Raw genomic sequence first — 15887 nt, 5'->3', positions numbered from 1 at the left:
AAACTTGGGCCAAAAAAGTAACTGGGATAATAATAATTGCTTGACATAGATTCAACATGTTGGGAAAGCTATCATGCCAATCTTTCATCTTCCAAAAAGTTCCCCATGCACCTTGCATAGTAAAACCCTCACAATTTAAATTCAAAGTATCAACAAATGTATACAATTCCCGTTCACATGCCTTTTCATCAAATCAATAAGAATGACTTCTCCTTACTATATTCAAGATGCTCCAAGAGTTTATAAAACCATCGCTTTGCATTTCCTTCTCTTATGGCTTCATCTTGTGCATATGACATGGACTAAACAACTTTGCGGCATTAAATAGAAGGAGGTCAGGAAACGAGCATTCAATCCATCCACAAGTGCTTGAATATATTCTTTGGTTAATGTAATGTAACTTTCAATGAATCCATCTATTCATGGACTTGCATTTGTGCTATCATCACTCTCAATTTCTTCTCATTTATTTTTGGAATTTCTTTGAAGCGTAGATCATGATGATGCACATTACCTACCATCCGTGTCTTTTATTTCTAAATATCTAAACGTAGTTCATTGTAAGAATGGTGAAAGATATGTTGTACCTTGAGCAAAAGGCCCCCTTAAGAAAGAGTGCTTTAGATTATTTATGGTGTTTAAAATTTATAATATATTTAAATAACATATTTACATAAAACTGGTCTTTAACGGGTTTTTGAAAAAAGTGCACATCGATTTGGTAGTGCTCTAAAATATTTACCCTATAGTGATGACGGGAGGATTATTTTATTCCGTTCAAAAATGTTCTGAAAGGCCTAAAACATCTAAAACGACCGGCAAAAAGCATCACTACCACTAATGGGACCCATTGCTACTTACTGCACAACAGTTTGTCCCCCCTTGTACACTCTTGCTACGTGGCAAAATGAGATGGCACAGAGAGTGACACGTGGGTGAATGCTGTGGCAAGGGCAAGAATAGTGAGAATAATAGTGTAGAGAGCGACATGTCACGTGGCCGAGCCCTCGGCCACGTGGTAGCTTTTTGTGCTCCCCGTGAGGGGGAGCATCCGCGCGGGTCACTAACTAGTAATGCTTTTGATATATGATATTTAAATTTAATAATCTTCAAATTAATTTATATAGCCAATAAAAGCAACAGAAAGTCAGCTGTTTAAAGACGTTCACATGGGTCCCGCAAATCTAGAAACTTTGTTGAGAAATCATAAATGGCGAGGTAGCCGTTGGACCTTTGATAACAGTGCCGTAGAATGACGTTGCAAAGCTGGGAACAGGGTCGTAGTGTTCGAGCTTGGAGGCACTAGCGCACTTTTTATATCTGGCGTAGGGCCGAAATAGCGGTCCCGCCAAACCACCCTGCAAAGTACATGCGATTTTTTCTGATATTTCATCTCGGATTAAAAGGTTTTGGAAGCGGCAATTTTAAGACAGTCCTTTTCCCGCCAAAACTCCCGCCAAAATTAGGGGTCATTGTTTTTCTTCGTCTTCTCCCCAAAGGTGACGAACGCGTGCGAGCCCGCGAGTTCCTGGCTGTGGTGGAGGGCTCCTCTGTGAAGTAAGCTGACTCCGAAGATGGATCCCCCTTCGCCCTCTTTCGATTCAGAGCTTGATTTTGCTCTCGATCTCGACAGCTTTCTTCTGCCATCGCCTCAGCAGTCGGCTCTGAGCCCAGCTTCTGCGTCTGCTTCTCCGTCGAGTCGCAACCCTAATCGGGCTCACCCTCCGCTCCGGCATCGCCGCTGCCTCTTTGGAGGTTCTTCCCCGGGCAGGCCCCGTGCCATGAAGTTTCCGCCGCCGCATTCAACCGGGGGCAGTTACAGCAGCAACGCCAACTGCCGGAAGCGGGGTACCTACAGCTGTGGGAAGTGTGGGCAGCCGAAGCGAGGCCATGTATGCGTAGGCGAGGCAGCTCCGAAAGCCCTAGGTCTGCAGCAGCAGGTGGTGCCGCGCCTGCACCAGCGGGGAGCAGTGCCCGACGACGATCTGCTCTCTACCGGCTTCGCACCGTGCACACGAGTGCCGCAAGGCTCTCTGCTGGACCGACACCATGGACTACAAGACAAGAAGGCCCGTGCTTCATCGCCTCGCTATATTGTCCTTCGGCACGAAGCGGCTAGCTCCAGTTACCAAGGCAAGCTCCCTGCAGCTGCCTCCCAGCCAGTTTCGTGTTCTTCCCCCACATCTTCCTGCTCTTCGAACGAGCGCTTTAGACGCGCTCTGCAGGCAGCTCCAGAAAGCCGCGAAGCATCTGCTGCAGATGCCGATGTCAGCATCTCGGCCGATAGGTGAAAAAACCGCTTCACTAATTCTCTCCTCTGTATTTTTTCGACGTAGCTCCTCGTCCACCGCTGTGCAGACGTAGAAAAGCCTGTTCTTCTTTGATCTGCTTGAAGGTGCCTTCTTTCTCCCATTTCTCGTTCATGGCATGGGAGATCATGGGAACAACTCCTTTTCCGGATCGGATCCTCGCGATTAACTTCATCAATAAGTATTTCGCGAATCCATGGTCACACACACTGTTTTTGCTTGTCTTTGTGCTGGTTCTAGCAGGCGTTCTCATGTCTCCCTTCGCTGTATTGGCTGAAACAGCAACTACGCTCTGGATGCAAGTGCAGAGCAGGAAGAAGAGGCAATGCCGCTTGCCTGCATGGTGCAGATCCTCTCTGGACTCGTCCCACAGGATCTGGTGGCTGCCAGCAGCGTTTGCAGGCGATGGCGCCAATGCGCAGAGTATGTCTGGGCGGCTGTGCGGCAAGTCAACCTCTCCATTAAGGCATCTCGCACTAACATCAAATCATCCGACGGCAATTTTCTTCCTTTTATCTTACGGAAATGTTCGAGTCTTCAAGACCTCATCCTGAACGTGACGAGGTCTCATAGCCTTCTTCTTCACCTAAACTTTTCATGCTACATTCGCATTTTGGTGCTACACTTTGACATTAACTGTCACATGTCTGCTGCATTTTCTCTTTTGTTGCTGCCTTTTAGTTATTGTTCTTCCCCTCCCACCCTCTCGGGTGGCTTAACAAGGGTAGCGTTTGGCAGCGAATTAGGCGATCCTTTGCTCAAGTGCATTGCGACATTAAGTCCTCAACTGTCTTCGTTGGAGGTATCTTTGAAGCCTGGCAGTGCAAATACCATATCAGGGTAATTCTCATACCCCGTTGCCCAGTTTCCTTTTGCTTTTACAAAGAAGTTTTGGCTGTCTGAGTAAGCTCGGTTTGTGCCGATCTGTGTTTGCAGTGAAGGGTTAAGAGACCTTTTCCGCCACTGCAAATCGCTGACATGTGTGAAGTTGGAGGGATGCCAAAGTGTGGTTGAAATTGAGCTCAGCAGCCCACGCCTTGCAACACTCTGGCTCACTGGATGCCATCACCTCAAATACATGGTAAATCCCAAATTTGCTCTTTTTATAGCTTGGATTTCCCGTCCTTGCCAAAATTCTTATGTGCACCTTGTGTATTGGACCTAACTAAAGCCATTAACTTTAGACCTCAGGCTGAGGAAATAGGGTAGGCTAGGATACAATGATAATCCTTCTGGAGGAAAGAAGGAAGGCCAGGATCTTGCTTAAGAAAGTTCAAGCTGGCTATACCCTTAGTTTTACCTTCAACAGTGCATTTTCGAGGAGAGTAATATCCGGCTTAATGTGCTTTATAGCTTTCTGGAATGTTAGCATTTGAAGCTGAGCTGAGCTGATTGCATATGACTGTATCTGCTGGCAAGCTGATTGCATATGACTGGATCTGCTGGCAAGTGATAGCCTTCAGTAGGCCTTTTTTTTGGCACTTCGGCGTTTCAAATTTGATCTTCTGAAGCTTTCTGAGTAAACACATCATTGCACTCCTTTCTGAAGGTGTAATATAGTATGCACCAGTGTCATGTTACTTGGTTACAGCACCATCAAAGGTAGTTTTCATCTGCAGAATGGAAATTAAAGATGGGTTAGGGTGGGCACAAAATGGACAGTCCACGGTGGCATGAGGGGATTGAGAAAATTCGGAGGGGCTGTGGATAGAAAGCAAGGCGAGGCTCTGCTTGTCTTCTTCTTCTTCCTCCAACTATAGGTAGCAAGATCAGACCGCCGCTTGAGACCTCAAAGCTCTAACCACTATGCTACGTGCTAGTCCCCTCTGCATGTTTTTATTGGAGGGCTGCGCTCATGCATCCTGCCTGCCCAGGCCGCCCACTACTTAGATGCTCTGATATAACTTGAAGTTTCCAGGATTTGAACCCACACACGGCTTCAAGCACAGATAACCCATCAGAATGCTTTTTGGCTCGTTTGTGAACATGGCCGATGCTTTTATGGCCCAAGGCTGGTATACGAGGGTGGTTAAGAGGTCAAACACAAATGTTTTTTGGGGGTATACGAGGGCTGTCAAAAGGTTGACACAAATGTAGCAAAAGATTACTCTTCCGGCATGCCATGTGGCAGTATAGGAATGGTACCATCTGTCTACCACCCCAATAATCCATCCATTGCCACCACACACAGATAGGTAAACTAGTTTTTCCAAATGAGAAATGATGTCTATGCTAAGAATGAAGTCCTGATTCTGGTCAAAGGTTTGGTTCTAATTCTTTATTGGTGTTTGTTTTCAGTTTTTGAATTGTCCAACACTGTCAGAACTATGCCTAGACTTTTTGCCTCCCGGACATCTGAGTCCTGGGGACCAAAGCAATGATGAAAAGACAGATAACCTAGCTGCTATAATGAAGAACCTGGGTAACACTGCAAGAGGACTGAAACGCCTTCACATTGCTTCTCCTTGGCTACAAGACCGTGTAGTCCTTGCTCTCTTGAGTTCTGGGTTGAAGTAAGAGCTTTGAAACCGAGTATGTAAATTTTAGTTTTCCAACAATAGCTTATGGGAACAGAATAGAGTGACTGACTGCATGTGGCTTGTGATAATTACAGGTCATTACGAATGTTGTCTCTCACTTTTGGATCAGGCATTACAGATCATTCTGTAGCTGCAATCGCTACAAACTGTCAGAGACTAGAACTTCTTGACCTCAGCGGGTATGACGACCCCTACCAACTTTTGTACTTTTTCCCTCTCCGTATGCAATACCGTGTCTTATGTGCACGAGCTTCAAGATTTGTCGTAGCACTTGAGCAATGTGCCTATATGTGCACGAGTGAATGTCTTGGTAGGCCCTTTAGTAGGCCCTTTAAAACACTGAATGGAAGCTTCATGTTTCCCTTGCTAGGATCTTTCCACCAGTAAAGAAAGTAAGCCTGCAAGGATGTAACATACAACTGGTATGATTGTGAGCAAGGCCTTCTTTATACCTTTATGTTAGTGAGCATGAAGCAATCCACTTTTATCTTTATTCAAGGAGATAGAACTGTAGAGAGCGGACACCAGATTGGGTTCCAATCTACCCACTTAAGGCCCCCCTCCAGCAAGCAAGATTATTTGCTTTATTGCTTTGGAAGAAAAAAACTTACTCAAGATGGACATTTGAGGATTGCCAAATGCAAGGATGATGTAGGTTTGAACCATCAAATGAACTGAAGACAACTCTGAAGCCACTTCGGAAGCCTTATGCACACCCAGTTCTGCCTCAGTTCATTATGTATTCATTTGACCCTTGATGGTGGGACATGCCATAGGCATAGGTGTTCTCTTTTTGGAGGCTACGTTGGCTAGGATCTATGTACATATTGATACATATATACAGAAAACACTGTTATAGCAACATGTCTCTCTTTGTGTTTTTGCACTGTTCACAATACAAGCAGTTCTTTCGCATATTACATTGGTATCAGAGCTTGGTAGAAGTTCTAGAGGTGTTGAATTGGTGTAGATTTGGCTGTGGTACAAGGATGAGGGGAGAAACAAGGCGTTGCAGGTTTCCAAGAAGGGATCTAGCTCTCAACCTAAGGTTTCAGCCCAAGGAGGGGACAAGAAGAACATGGCTGTGGTACAAGGATGAGGGGAGAAACAAGGCGTTGCAGGTTTCCAAGAAGGGATCTAGCTCTCAACCCAAGGTACAAGGTTTCAACCCAAGGAGGGGACAAGAAGAACATGTGCACATTTCTGAATGCAGAACATAGCTTTAGAGCTTGGTAGAAGTTCTAGAGGTGCTGAATTGGTGCAGATTTGGCTGTGGTACAAGGATGAGGGGAGAAACAAGGCGTTGCAGGTTTCCAAGAGGGGATCTAGCTCTGAACCCAAGAAAGATACAAGATTTCAGCCCAATGAGGGGACAAGAAGAACAGGTGCACATTTCTGAACGTAGAACACAGCTTTAGAGCTCGGAGCAATCCAAGGTTATAGTAAAAGGTTTGCAAGACAAGGTCCAAGTGGTCAAGAGTGCCTCAAGTTTTGGAAGCCCGATGCCAAGGATGGTAGTCTACATGCAGTAAAGGTATAATGTCAGTTATCCAAGATCGGTTGGATTCCTTTCATCAAGCTTAGCAGGAGGGGATGCTACATGCATAATATGTGGACATGCTTAATCTGTAGTTTTACATTGTCACATGATTAGGCATCTTTTGGGGCGGTAGACAGCCAAGATTAAGGGGTAGGTATTTTACCCAAGGCAATCAAAAGAAGTTGGAGGACATAACTTGGTAGTTTGGCATTTTACGAGTATTTTGGCATTTCTGTGTCCAAGGACTTGGCCAACAACAATTCATTTGGGCCGACTGCAGCTTAGGGGTATTTTGGAGCCTATAAATAAGCAAGTGCAGCTCCTTTTGTATTCATCTGATCTTTGATTTAGGTCATAGGCATAGATGTTCTTTTTTTGGAGGCCATGTTGCTAGGATCTATGTACATACTGATACACGTATATAGAAAACACGGTTACACACGTATATAGAAAACACGGTTACACAACAACATATCTCTCTCTGCTCTCTGCTTATCTCTGCATTTTTGCACAGTTCTTAATACATGCAGTTCTTCTGCATGTTACACTAAAATTGTTTACAAGTGAAGGATGGGCTTGGTGCTGTAGGCTTTCTACTTCACCGTGTGTCACGAACTTTACCATCATGTTTCCAACACTAAATGCAAATGATGTATTGTATAAATCTAAATGCAAATGATGTATTGTATAAATCTACAAATCGATATCATGAAACTCATGAAATGCTCAGTAGTATTTGGTCTCCTTTAGCTAGCCTCCATTGTTGCAAGTGCTATATGCGCCCAATAATGAATAAATGCAACATAATGTACACGTCGATACGATGAAATTCCTGGAGTATCCGCATACGGAGGTAAATGTTTGAAATCTGTGCTCTTACCCCACTCTTGGAGAGAGAGTAATTCTTTGTCTCTTCAAGTTGACGAGAGGAAAAGTGGGCGGGGGAGAGAGGGCTTTTTCCTCTTCATTTCTCTTGTGAGTACAAGAAGCTAGCCGATCTACTATCCTCAAGGTTAATGTGAGCAATGTTGTTTATGCATCAAAGTGAGATCTGTGGTTGTCTCATCTTATTACAACCGTTCTAGCTTGTGTGTTTATCATCCAATCATTGTTACACCTACCCCCTCCCTACATGGGATTTTCTAAAACACATGCAAGCTCCAATCATCATATCCCTATTTGTTGAGGATGTCCGTGGAGTTATCACTACTTGTATGTGTGTTCATGCACTATGGTTGTAGCATGACTACTATGCGGAAGCGTGCTTAATGATGATTGATGCAAAGCAATAAAGATTAATGCTAATCACATGCTCATGACAAGAGAAGTAGAGAGGAGGAGAGAGACTCTTTATGTAATCTATTGTTTCTATATATTATTGAATGAATGAGTAATTATAATGATTGTCATAGATCCAATGTAGATCTAGACTATGAATGTTATGAATGAACTTATGGTTATCGTCTTCCATCATGTGTTAATGGAAATCGTTGATTTGGAGATGTACTTGGTTGATCCAAACTACTAGACTGCATGCCCTTGGACTTTGGGGCTCTACAATCTCTGTCTTTGAATGAATAGAAATGACCATCAGATCGGACAACCTTGCAAAAAGTCGTCAAAAATGTCATAAAATGTGTTTATATTGTGCCCATAATATGTAGAAGTCGTAATCAGGTCGCCCAGCCCCTTTTAGGCCACAAAAAGTCATAAAAAACAACATAGAATGTGTTCATATTATGCCCATAATATGTGCCAACCATTGGTGCATATCTTGGGCACCTTCGGGCACCTATAGGGATCCAAACTGCCCATTAATCAACTTTGCCTTTTAAGCATCTGCAAGATATAAGCATGTCCACGTCACACCTCGGAAGAGTGTGCACGTGACAATGGTTCATTTTTATTTTATAATCATGTAATATTTGTTTATGGGATATAGATATATATGGGTGGAAATTGAAGATACGTTTGGGAGTCATTCAATGGTCCTTAACCTATTTTCAAAGTGTGCCGTTGGAATCTCTGAACAACTGCAACACCTTATACAAAATGTGCTGCATGAAAAAATCTATTGTATATACTCGCATCCAAAAATCCCATAAGAGTTGTCCAACAACCTCATGGAGCTATTTAAGGACATGCCTTACAATATTCGGGCACTTTCTATATTGCAGGTTTTATAGTGAGATAAAACTTAGTGGAATTTTCTGCAGCAGTTTTATGACTGTCGAGAGGCTCAAATTGTGCCCCGTTTGTTCGTATATTTTGCACCCCATCTGTTCCTATGTACTGTTTGTTTTGAGGCATCTTCTAGCCATCCATGGAGTTAGCTTTTGAAGGCATCCATTGCTCTTGGTAGAGCCAAACGTATGGGCTGTTCTTGCAACTGATTGTCACATCTTAATGGTGTGCCATTTCATGTCATTGGCGGTATCTTCACGTCAAGAGCTTAGCAACGGAGGCTTCCACAGCTTGGGAGCATCATCATCATCATTGACTCGAAGATGAAGTCATGTATCATCCCGTAGGTTTATAGTGAGATAAAACTTAGTGGAATCTTCTGCAGCAGTTTTATGACTGTCGAGAGGCTCAAATTGTGCCCCGTTTGTTCGTATATTTTGCACCCCATCTGTTCCTATGTACTGTTTGTTTTGAGGCATCTTCTAGCCATCCATGGAGTTAGCTTTTGAAGGCATCCATTGCTCTTGGTAGAGCCAAACGTATGGGCTGTTCTTGCAACTGATTGTCATATCTTAATGGTGTGCCATTGCATGTCATTGGCGGTATCTTCACGTCAAGTGCTTAGCAACGGAGGCTTCCACAACTTGGGAGCATCATCATCATCGACTCGAAGATGAAGTCATGTATCATCTCGGAGAGTTCCTCGAGTCCACATTAGTAAACCGGAAGGTACACTTGACACGTAGTTAATGTATCTACCTCCACTCTTCTCATTTCCATTTCTAGCAAGAGCATCCAATTGGGTATAACATGTTATGGGAGCAATGAATATTTTGGTAGAGTGAAAGGTGAGGTCTACATGCAGGTGGAGGATGATCACATTGTTTTGGCTACCTTGCAGGGGGTTGGAAAAGATTACAAGCTCATTGAGACCTTTCTTTTAGTTCTGAACATATTTCAAGTTCTTATTCCTCTTTTTGTCAGTGAAGAAGTGAGATTTAGACATGGATCTTTATCCAGTAACCAACAGGAATGTGCATATATACTAGGACGAGGACGAGGAAGAGGAAGAGCCATGCTTCACAAAGAGACCATCGAGGTAACCAGTTTGAGCAAGATAGAGGCCAGCATGGCCAAGGAGGTCAGCAGCATGGCTAAAAAAGCAGGATCAAAGGACATTGGACCATAGAGTGCAAGAATTAAAGTGACATACAGTCTGGAAAGTTGCCACAAGCAAACTATGCATCCATGGATCAAGATAAGAGTGGAAGCAGTGATAAGTTCTTGCCATGTTTTATGTTATGGGTAGAATGGTGAATGTAACCTCGGATATTTGGTACATTGATTATGTAGCCTCTAATCATATGACAGCTTGTGGGGAATGGTTCAACTCAGTTGACCCGAGCTGTGCTCCTTATATTATGTTCGCAAGAGATAATATGGAGCATGCAATTATCCACATGAGTAAAGGCCGAAATCTTTGCCTAGTCATAGGCATACCATATGGGTGAAAATGAGGATCGATTTTGGGTGGTAGCCTATAGTCCCTTGTACTATCTTCATCTTCTCCACTCCACACACCACGCGTCTGCTCTGTGTTTTGTTACAATCTCTGCTGCTGTGGCTTCTTAGTTTGCATCATCACTCTATGATGCTGCGCGCGCCCACTTCTATGCTAGTAATGTGCCCAATGCACAGCCGCTATGTCAAGAGTTTGCTAGTTTCTCACGTCTTTAAAAACGGAATGAAGACTGAATATTATGGTTTGAAAGCTTATGCCATTTTCGTATCTGTTGCAGTTCAAGCATCACTGACATGGCCCTTGAGTTGATTTGCAAATCGTTCTCAACAAGTCTCTTTAAGCTTTTAATTGCTCTTTGTCCGAAGATTTCTCAAGGTAAGCTCGACACTAAGCTGTCCCTTTTTGCTCAGTAAGTTGTGACAGGATTTGAATGCGCACTGGCGATTCTTTTGGCTCTTGGCAATTGTTGCTAATTGGTATGGGCTTGCATTGATTTTGTAGTGGGATTACAGATGGCGGTTTCTCAGCTTCCCCTACTGCAGCTTCTAGACTGCGGAAAGGTGGTTGTTGATGAATGCCATGCAAAGAGCCATGCATGGATAGACGAGGAAGATCACGCTGACAGCACAGACTTGACTGTGGCTACCCATTCGGGATCTACATTTGGTGTGTTGCGGCTCCATCATCTCAACCTCCAAAAGTTGAGCCTTTGGGGGTGCTCTGGACTTCAGGTCAGTTTCTTCGATGCCTTTGATGGAAATCCATAAGATGGGAGGTTGACAGCATGAGAGGGTTCTGGTTCTTTGCATGACTGCTTGTCTGCATACTAAAGAAGGGTTGTCTGAAATGTGCAGGTGCTGATCTTGGATTGCCCCGAGCTTGTGGACCTCAATTTGACAGGCTGCTCGAAATTAAAGCCTGGTTTGTAGACATGGCCCTTTCTATGTGAATGGTGCAGCATTAGAGTGTAGTATCATTGAAAATTAGTTCATGCAGGGGTTATGGTTCTATATTATTTGCACATGCAAGGATGATATATGGGCTATGGTTTTCAATAAGATTACCAATACTAAAATATGATGCTTTTGGGTTGCAAAACAGATGGACTGCAATTGCTATGCCCATCCTTGAAGGATGTCCACGTGGGGAAATGCGAAGAAGGCTTGTCTCATGCAATTCAATGCCAGGTAAAAGCTTTTGCAAGAGGAGTAAGATGGTAACGGGGATTGGATACCCAAAGCACAGCTTGAGAAGGCGAGCTTCATGGGAAACGAATCATGTCATTATGCATTTTGCCGCTGCTTGACTGAAAACCTCTCTGTATGTAACAGATGGAGCTGGCCCATTTTGATCCAAAAGCCATATGGCGGCGGCAAGCTGATGGGTCCAAGCGTGTGCAAGCGCCTTGTATAACCAGCAAAGTCCCCTTGTGACTGGCACACTGTATCACCCCAGCAAGATCCCCATCTGACATCTCCATATCCCCCTTTGATGCCCTATATGATACACAGGGCCAAGTCTTGCCGAGTGCTACTTAGAATAGATACTTTGAATACAATTTTGATGACAGACCACATTAGCCATTGATGGGGGTGGAAGCTCCACAGTGAAGCTCTGTAAATCAAGGGCTTCCTCATGAGCATTATCACCATATATTTTGTCTCAGCTCTATGTTAAGGTTAATTATTTTGGGAAATGACTGGTTGGAGTTGGCTCTTAACAATCTACACATTTCACCCAGGCAAAACATTGGAAATTTTGCCCATACATTTATTATTCTATGATTGTTTCTCATTGGTAAGACTGGAGAATAAAGAATTTTGTATTCCCATGTTGTTTTTATTGGCCATAGTGGTGGTTTGGAAGGTCCAATCTGGTTTTTGTATCGCTCTCATTGCCATTTGTGGATATGTCTGGTTTAAGCTTTTGATGCAGAGATGTATGTTGAAGTCATTTGGAGTCCTAATCTGTGATTGTTTATTTTGATTCGATCTTGTGCAGGTGTCTTGTGTGTTTGATGGTGGGTCTTGCCGGTTCATCTTAGACGAACCACATGTGGGCAACTCATGATCTGTCATCTTGCATGATTGCTTGGCAATGCATTGCCACATTCTTTTGGTATATATACAGTCACAAGGCCAGATAATCTGAACTTACTAATAATTTTAAAAGAAAGAAGAGAATCACCAAAAATAAATAATTAAAAAAAAAGCGTAATGAGACACCGAAAAAAAGAAATAATAGTAATAATAATTTGTAAAAATAAATAAATACATAACTAAATCACACACCCACATACACACAAACAAATTTTTTTTGTAGTTGGTATTTGTTGATGTGAAGTCTTATTTATTTATAATAATGTTTTTGATGGAAAACCTTGCTCTTCAATATGATTGGTTTGGAGAAATATAGCAAGTTTTTTGTATTTTAGTTGATGGGTTTGGAGAAATATATCAAGTTTTTTGTATTTTAGTGTAATTTTTAATGGGCATTTTAAAATTTTGTAAGCATTTTATAGCCAAAATGCTAAAAAATGGGCATGACCTCCATCAAAAAGCAACTATGCAAGGAGATGGGTATTTATACTTGAATAGGATGGTGTCTGTCAAAAAAAAACTCTATGCAAGGAGGACATGGGTATTTATACTTGAATAGGATGGCGTCTGTCAAAAAGAAACTCTATGCAAGGAGATGGGCATTTATACTTGAATAGAATGGTGGGGAGGAGAATGCACATAGTCCACTTGAGTTGTTATTAGACTATACCTGGCAGGGAGCATGCACATAGACCACTTGAGTTGCAATCCATGGAAACCATACAGCTTGTGGGCTAAACTCAACTGTAGAGTTACATGCAATGCACTCTATCTAAAGTGCACGACTCTTATTTGTATAAACCACATACCACTAATAAAATGCCATGGGTAATTTAACTACCACCTACTACCAACCCAAATCCATGTAGTTTTTGGCCAAACCATGGTTTTTGAACCTTATGTAAATGAACCCTTTGCTTGTTAAATTAAATTAGTGTGCACATAGGGGCTTTTTATGCCTACCAATTAGTTTTTCCATGAGAACTCTTGTAATTTTGGCTTTAATGTTTTTAATTGAATAATGTTACTTTTCTTAATAATTTTTATTATCTTTTTCAAATAAATTTATCACTTTATTTTTTGACCTATATTAAATGTAGGTGTGTACAATCATGTGTACACAAGTGTGTACAATCATTTATCACTTTACTTTTTGGCCTATATTAAATGTAGGTGTGTACAATCATGTGTACACAAGGGCTTTCTCATTAATTTATGCACATGATTCTTGTTAATTTTACTTAATTTTTTTTCTATATTTATAGATTTGTTTATGTTACCTTGCACACTGGAACACTATTTTTCATACTCAATTAAACTTATTGCTTAGTAAGAGGGATCTTAGTTATTTGTGCCAAATAATTAAAACAAAATTTTACCTTTGTAAAAAGAGTCTTATGTACAAGACTCTATGCATAGTCTTGCATGGGTTCTATTGCATAGTCTTGTTTCTTCTTTATGGTCTCTATATATGCCACACTAAGCAAAGACCATTATGATCATTTTCTTTTTGTATCCATGATCTCTTTATGATGGAGTTATGTATGCATGTATTTCTTATGTATCCTCTTATGTATTTTGTTTTTCCAAGTTTTTAAAATCTTCCTTAAGATCTCTTCATTTTTTTCTCTTTGCTATTGCACCCTTGGGTACTTGGAAAAACTTTGTTTCAAAATAGTATTATTCATAGAGTCTATTACATACTTGTCTATGCAGTCTTATACATTGGACTCTATGCATAAGAGTCTTTTGTGTAGTTTTATACATAATACTATATAAAGATTATTATGCATAAGAGTCTATTGCATAGTCTTTTATACATAAGACTCTATGCAGTCTTATGCATAATTCTCTATACAGAAGACTATGCATAAGACTCTGTGCAGTCTTATGCATAAGAGTCTTTTTTATGTAGTTTTATGCATAGATTCTGTAGAGTCATGCACATTCTTATGCATAATAATACTATATGCATAGAGTATTATGCATAGTCTATACTCTATGCATAGTCTTATGCATAAGACTCTGTGCATTGTCTTACGCATAGAGTATTATGCATAGTCTTGTGCATAATACTCTATGCATAAGACTTTGTGCATTGTCCTATGTACAAGACTCTATATATAGAGTCTATTGCATAAGACTCTATAGCGCATAGTCTTATTATAAGAATATAGCACAGTGGAAAGATAGATAGCAAAATAAAGTACAATAGATAGAGAATTTAAAATTTTGAGATAGGTACAATATGATGGTGCTATGCAGTCCACCCATGCACTCTCACAAGTAGAGCTGAGATGGTAATCTAGATAGACTTTGGATGGAGGAAGTACAAAGTGGAGAGGGTTTGGATACTCATAAGCATTGGATACCTTGGCTTGCGATAACTATGTCCATATATAATGTTGCAGTATGTGGTGTGATATGCATATACAACGCGGGAGGTTACATGGTATAGACATAATCACCGACCTCAAAACACGGCCAATCAACCATTGTCAACTAATAATGAACCTATATGGTCGAGCCAGGGGCTCCCACTCTTGGACCCCCTTCCTGGCCCGGTCTAAGTCGAGGTTCCCATCAAAGACATATGCATCAATGGCTTCTCCTCATAATGGGGGCCTTTACAAATGTGCACCAAACATAGATGTGAGATACATGCTGAGAGGCGGGTATTGAGTGTATACTAATACCTCTCATTAATGTCTTCTCGAAGATAGATTATGTTCTTAGTCTAATGCCAAGTCAATGAAGATGCCAAGTGAGTAGATTCTTCCCAAGAGCCTTGGTGAAGATGCCAAGTGAGTTGATCATTCCCAAGAGTCTTGGTGAAGATGTCGACGCAGTTTTGGTATGTATAACAGTACTTCAACTCCACTATATCATCCTCAATCTTAGCTCTCGCACATAATGATAGTGAATCTCAATGTGCTTCGTTCGAGCATAAAACACAGGGCTCTTGGCAATAGCCATGTAACTCTAGTTATCGCATTGCAAGACCATAGTCCCATTAATCTAAACTCCCATGTCCACTAAAATCCTCCTCATTCATACTGCTTCACAAACAGTAAAACACGCTGTCTTATACTCGGCTTCTGGAAGAAAGTGTCACTGTAGGCTGCTTCTTGCTAGTCCAAGAGAAAGCACTAGAACCAAGAAAAAAACAATACCTAAAAACTGATTTCCTAGAATCACAATCTCTTGGCCAATATAAATAATAGTAACCCATAAGAGTGCCACTTGCATTGTAAGTGATGTCATACTCAAGAGTACCTCTAATGTACCTAAGTACTCACATCCCTTACTTCCAATGACTCTCTTGTGGCTTATTGGAAAACTTGATCAAAACACCAACTGTGAACCTGATAATATTAAGTCTAGTGTTAGTCAGTAAAATGAAACTCCCCACTAGCTTCCTATACTTCTTGATGTCTACTAATGATAAAGAATCTTCTATAGAAAGCTTCACATACACCTCCACAGGCATTGACACCACAGGTTTGTAGTTAGTCATCCCAAATGTTATGAGAATCTCCCAAGCATACTTCTGCTATGATATGAAGATCTTGTTTGACTCCTACCAGACCTCAATCCCCAAATAGAAGTGCATAAGACCCAAGTTTGTCATCTCAAAATCACAGCTCAGCATGTCCCCATTGTCTATTGGATCATTTCTTCATTGTCACTTGG

General features: G+C 41.6%; 1 protein-coding gene across 1 annotated transcript; it reads left to right on the top strand.

Moving 5' to 3' along the window:
• Positions 1-1525: 1525 nt before the first annotated feature.
• FBL17 (RNI-like superfamily protein) lies at positions 1526-11926 on the top strand. The gene is made up of 11 exons (XM_086794882.1): positions 1526-2287; positions 2592-2873; positions 3048-3149; positions 3246-3390; positions 4608-4822; positions 4924-5028; positions 10373-10470; positions 10597-10826; positions 10950-11016; positions 11197-11282; positions 11427-11926. The coding sequence occupies exons 1-11, from the start codon at positions 1575-1577 to the stop codon at positions 11526-11528; spliced, it is 2145 nt and encodes a 714-aa protein (XP_086651008.1). The 5' UTR covers positions 1526-1574; the 3' UTR covers positions 11529-11926.
• The last annotated feature ends 3961 nt before the right edge of the window (positions 11927-15887 follow it).

This window comes from Cibotium barometz, chromosome 61 (assembly GCF_041138505.1).
Source record: "Cibotium barometz isolate CiBa-2024 chromosome 61, ASM4113850v1, whole genome shotgun sequence".
Classification (NCBI taxonomy): Eukaryota; Viridiplantae; Streptophyta; class Polypodiopsida; order Cyatheales; family Cibotiaceae; genus Cibotium; species Cibotium barometz.
The sequence above is the reverse complement of the archived record's forward strand: the minus strand, read 5'-3'. Positions and strand labels throughout refer to the sequence as shown.

Coding starts and splice junctions, on each gene's coding strand:
- FBL17 (XM_086794882.1), top strand. CDS start 1,575: ATGGATCCCCCTTCGCCCTCTTTCGATTCAGAGCTTGATTTTGCTCTC. Junction 4,823..4,923: donor CTCTTGAGTTCTGGGTTGAA/GTAAGAGCTTTG, acceptor TGATAATTACAG/GTCATTACGAATGTTGTCTC. Junction 5,029..10,372: donor GAACTTCTTGACCTCAGCGG/GTATGACGACCC, acceptor TATCTGTTGCAG/TTCAAGCATCACTGACATGG.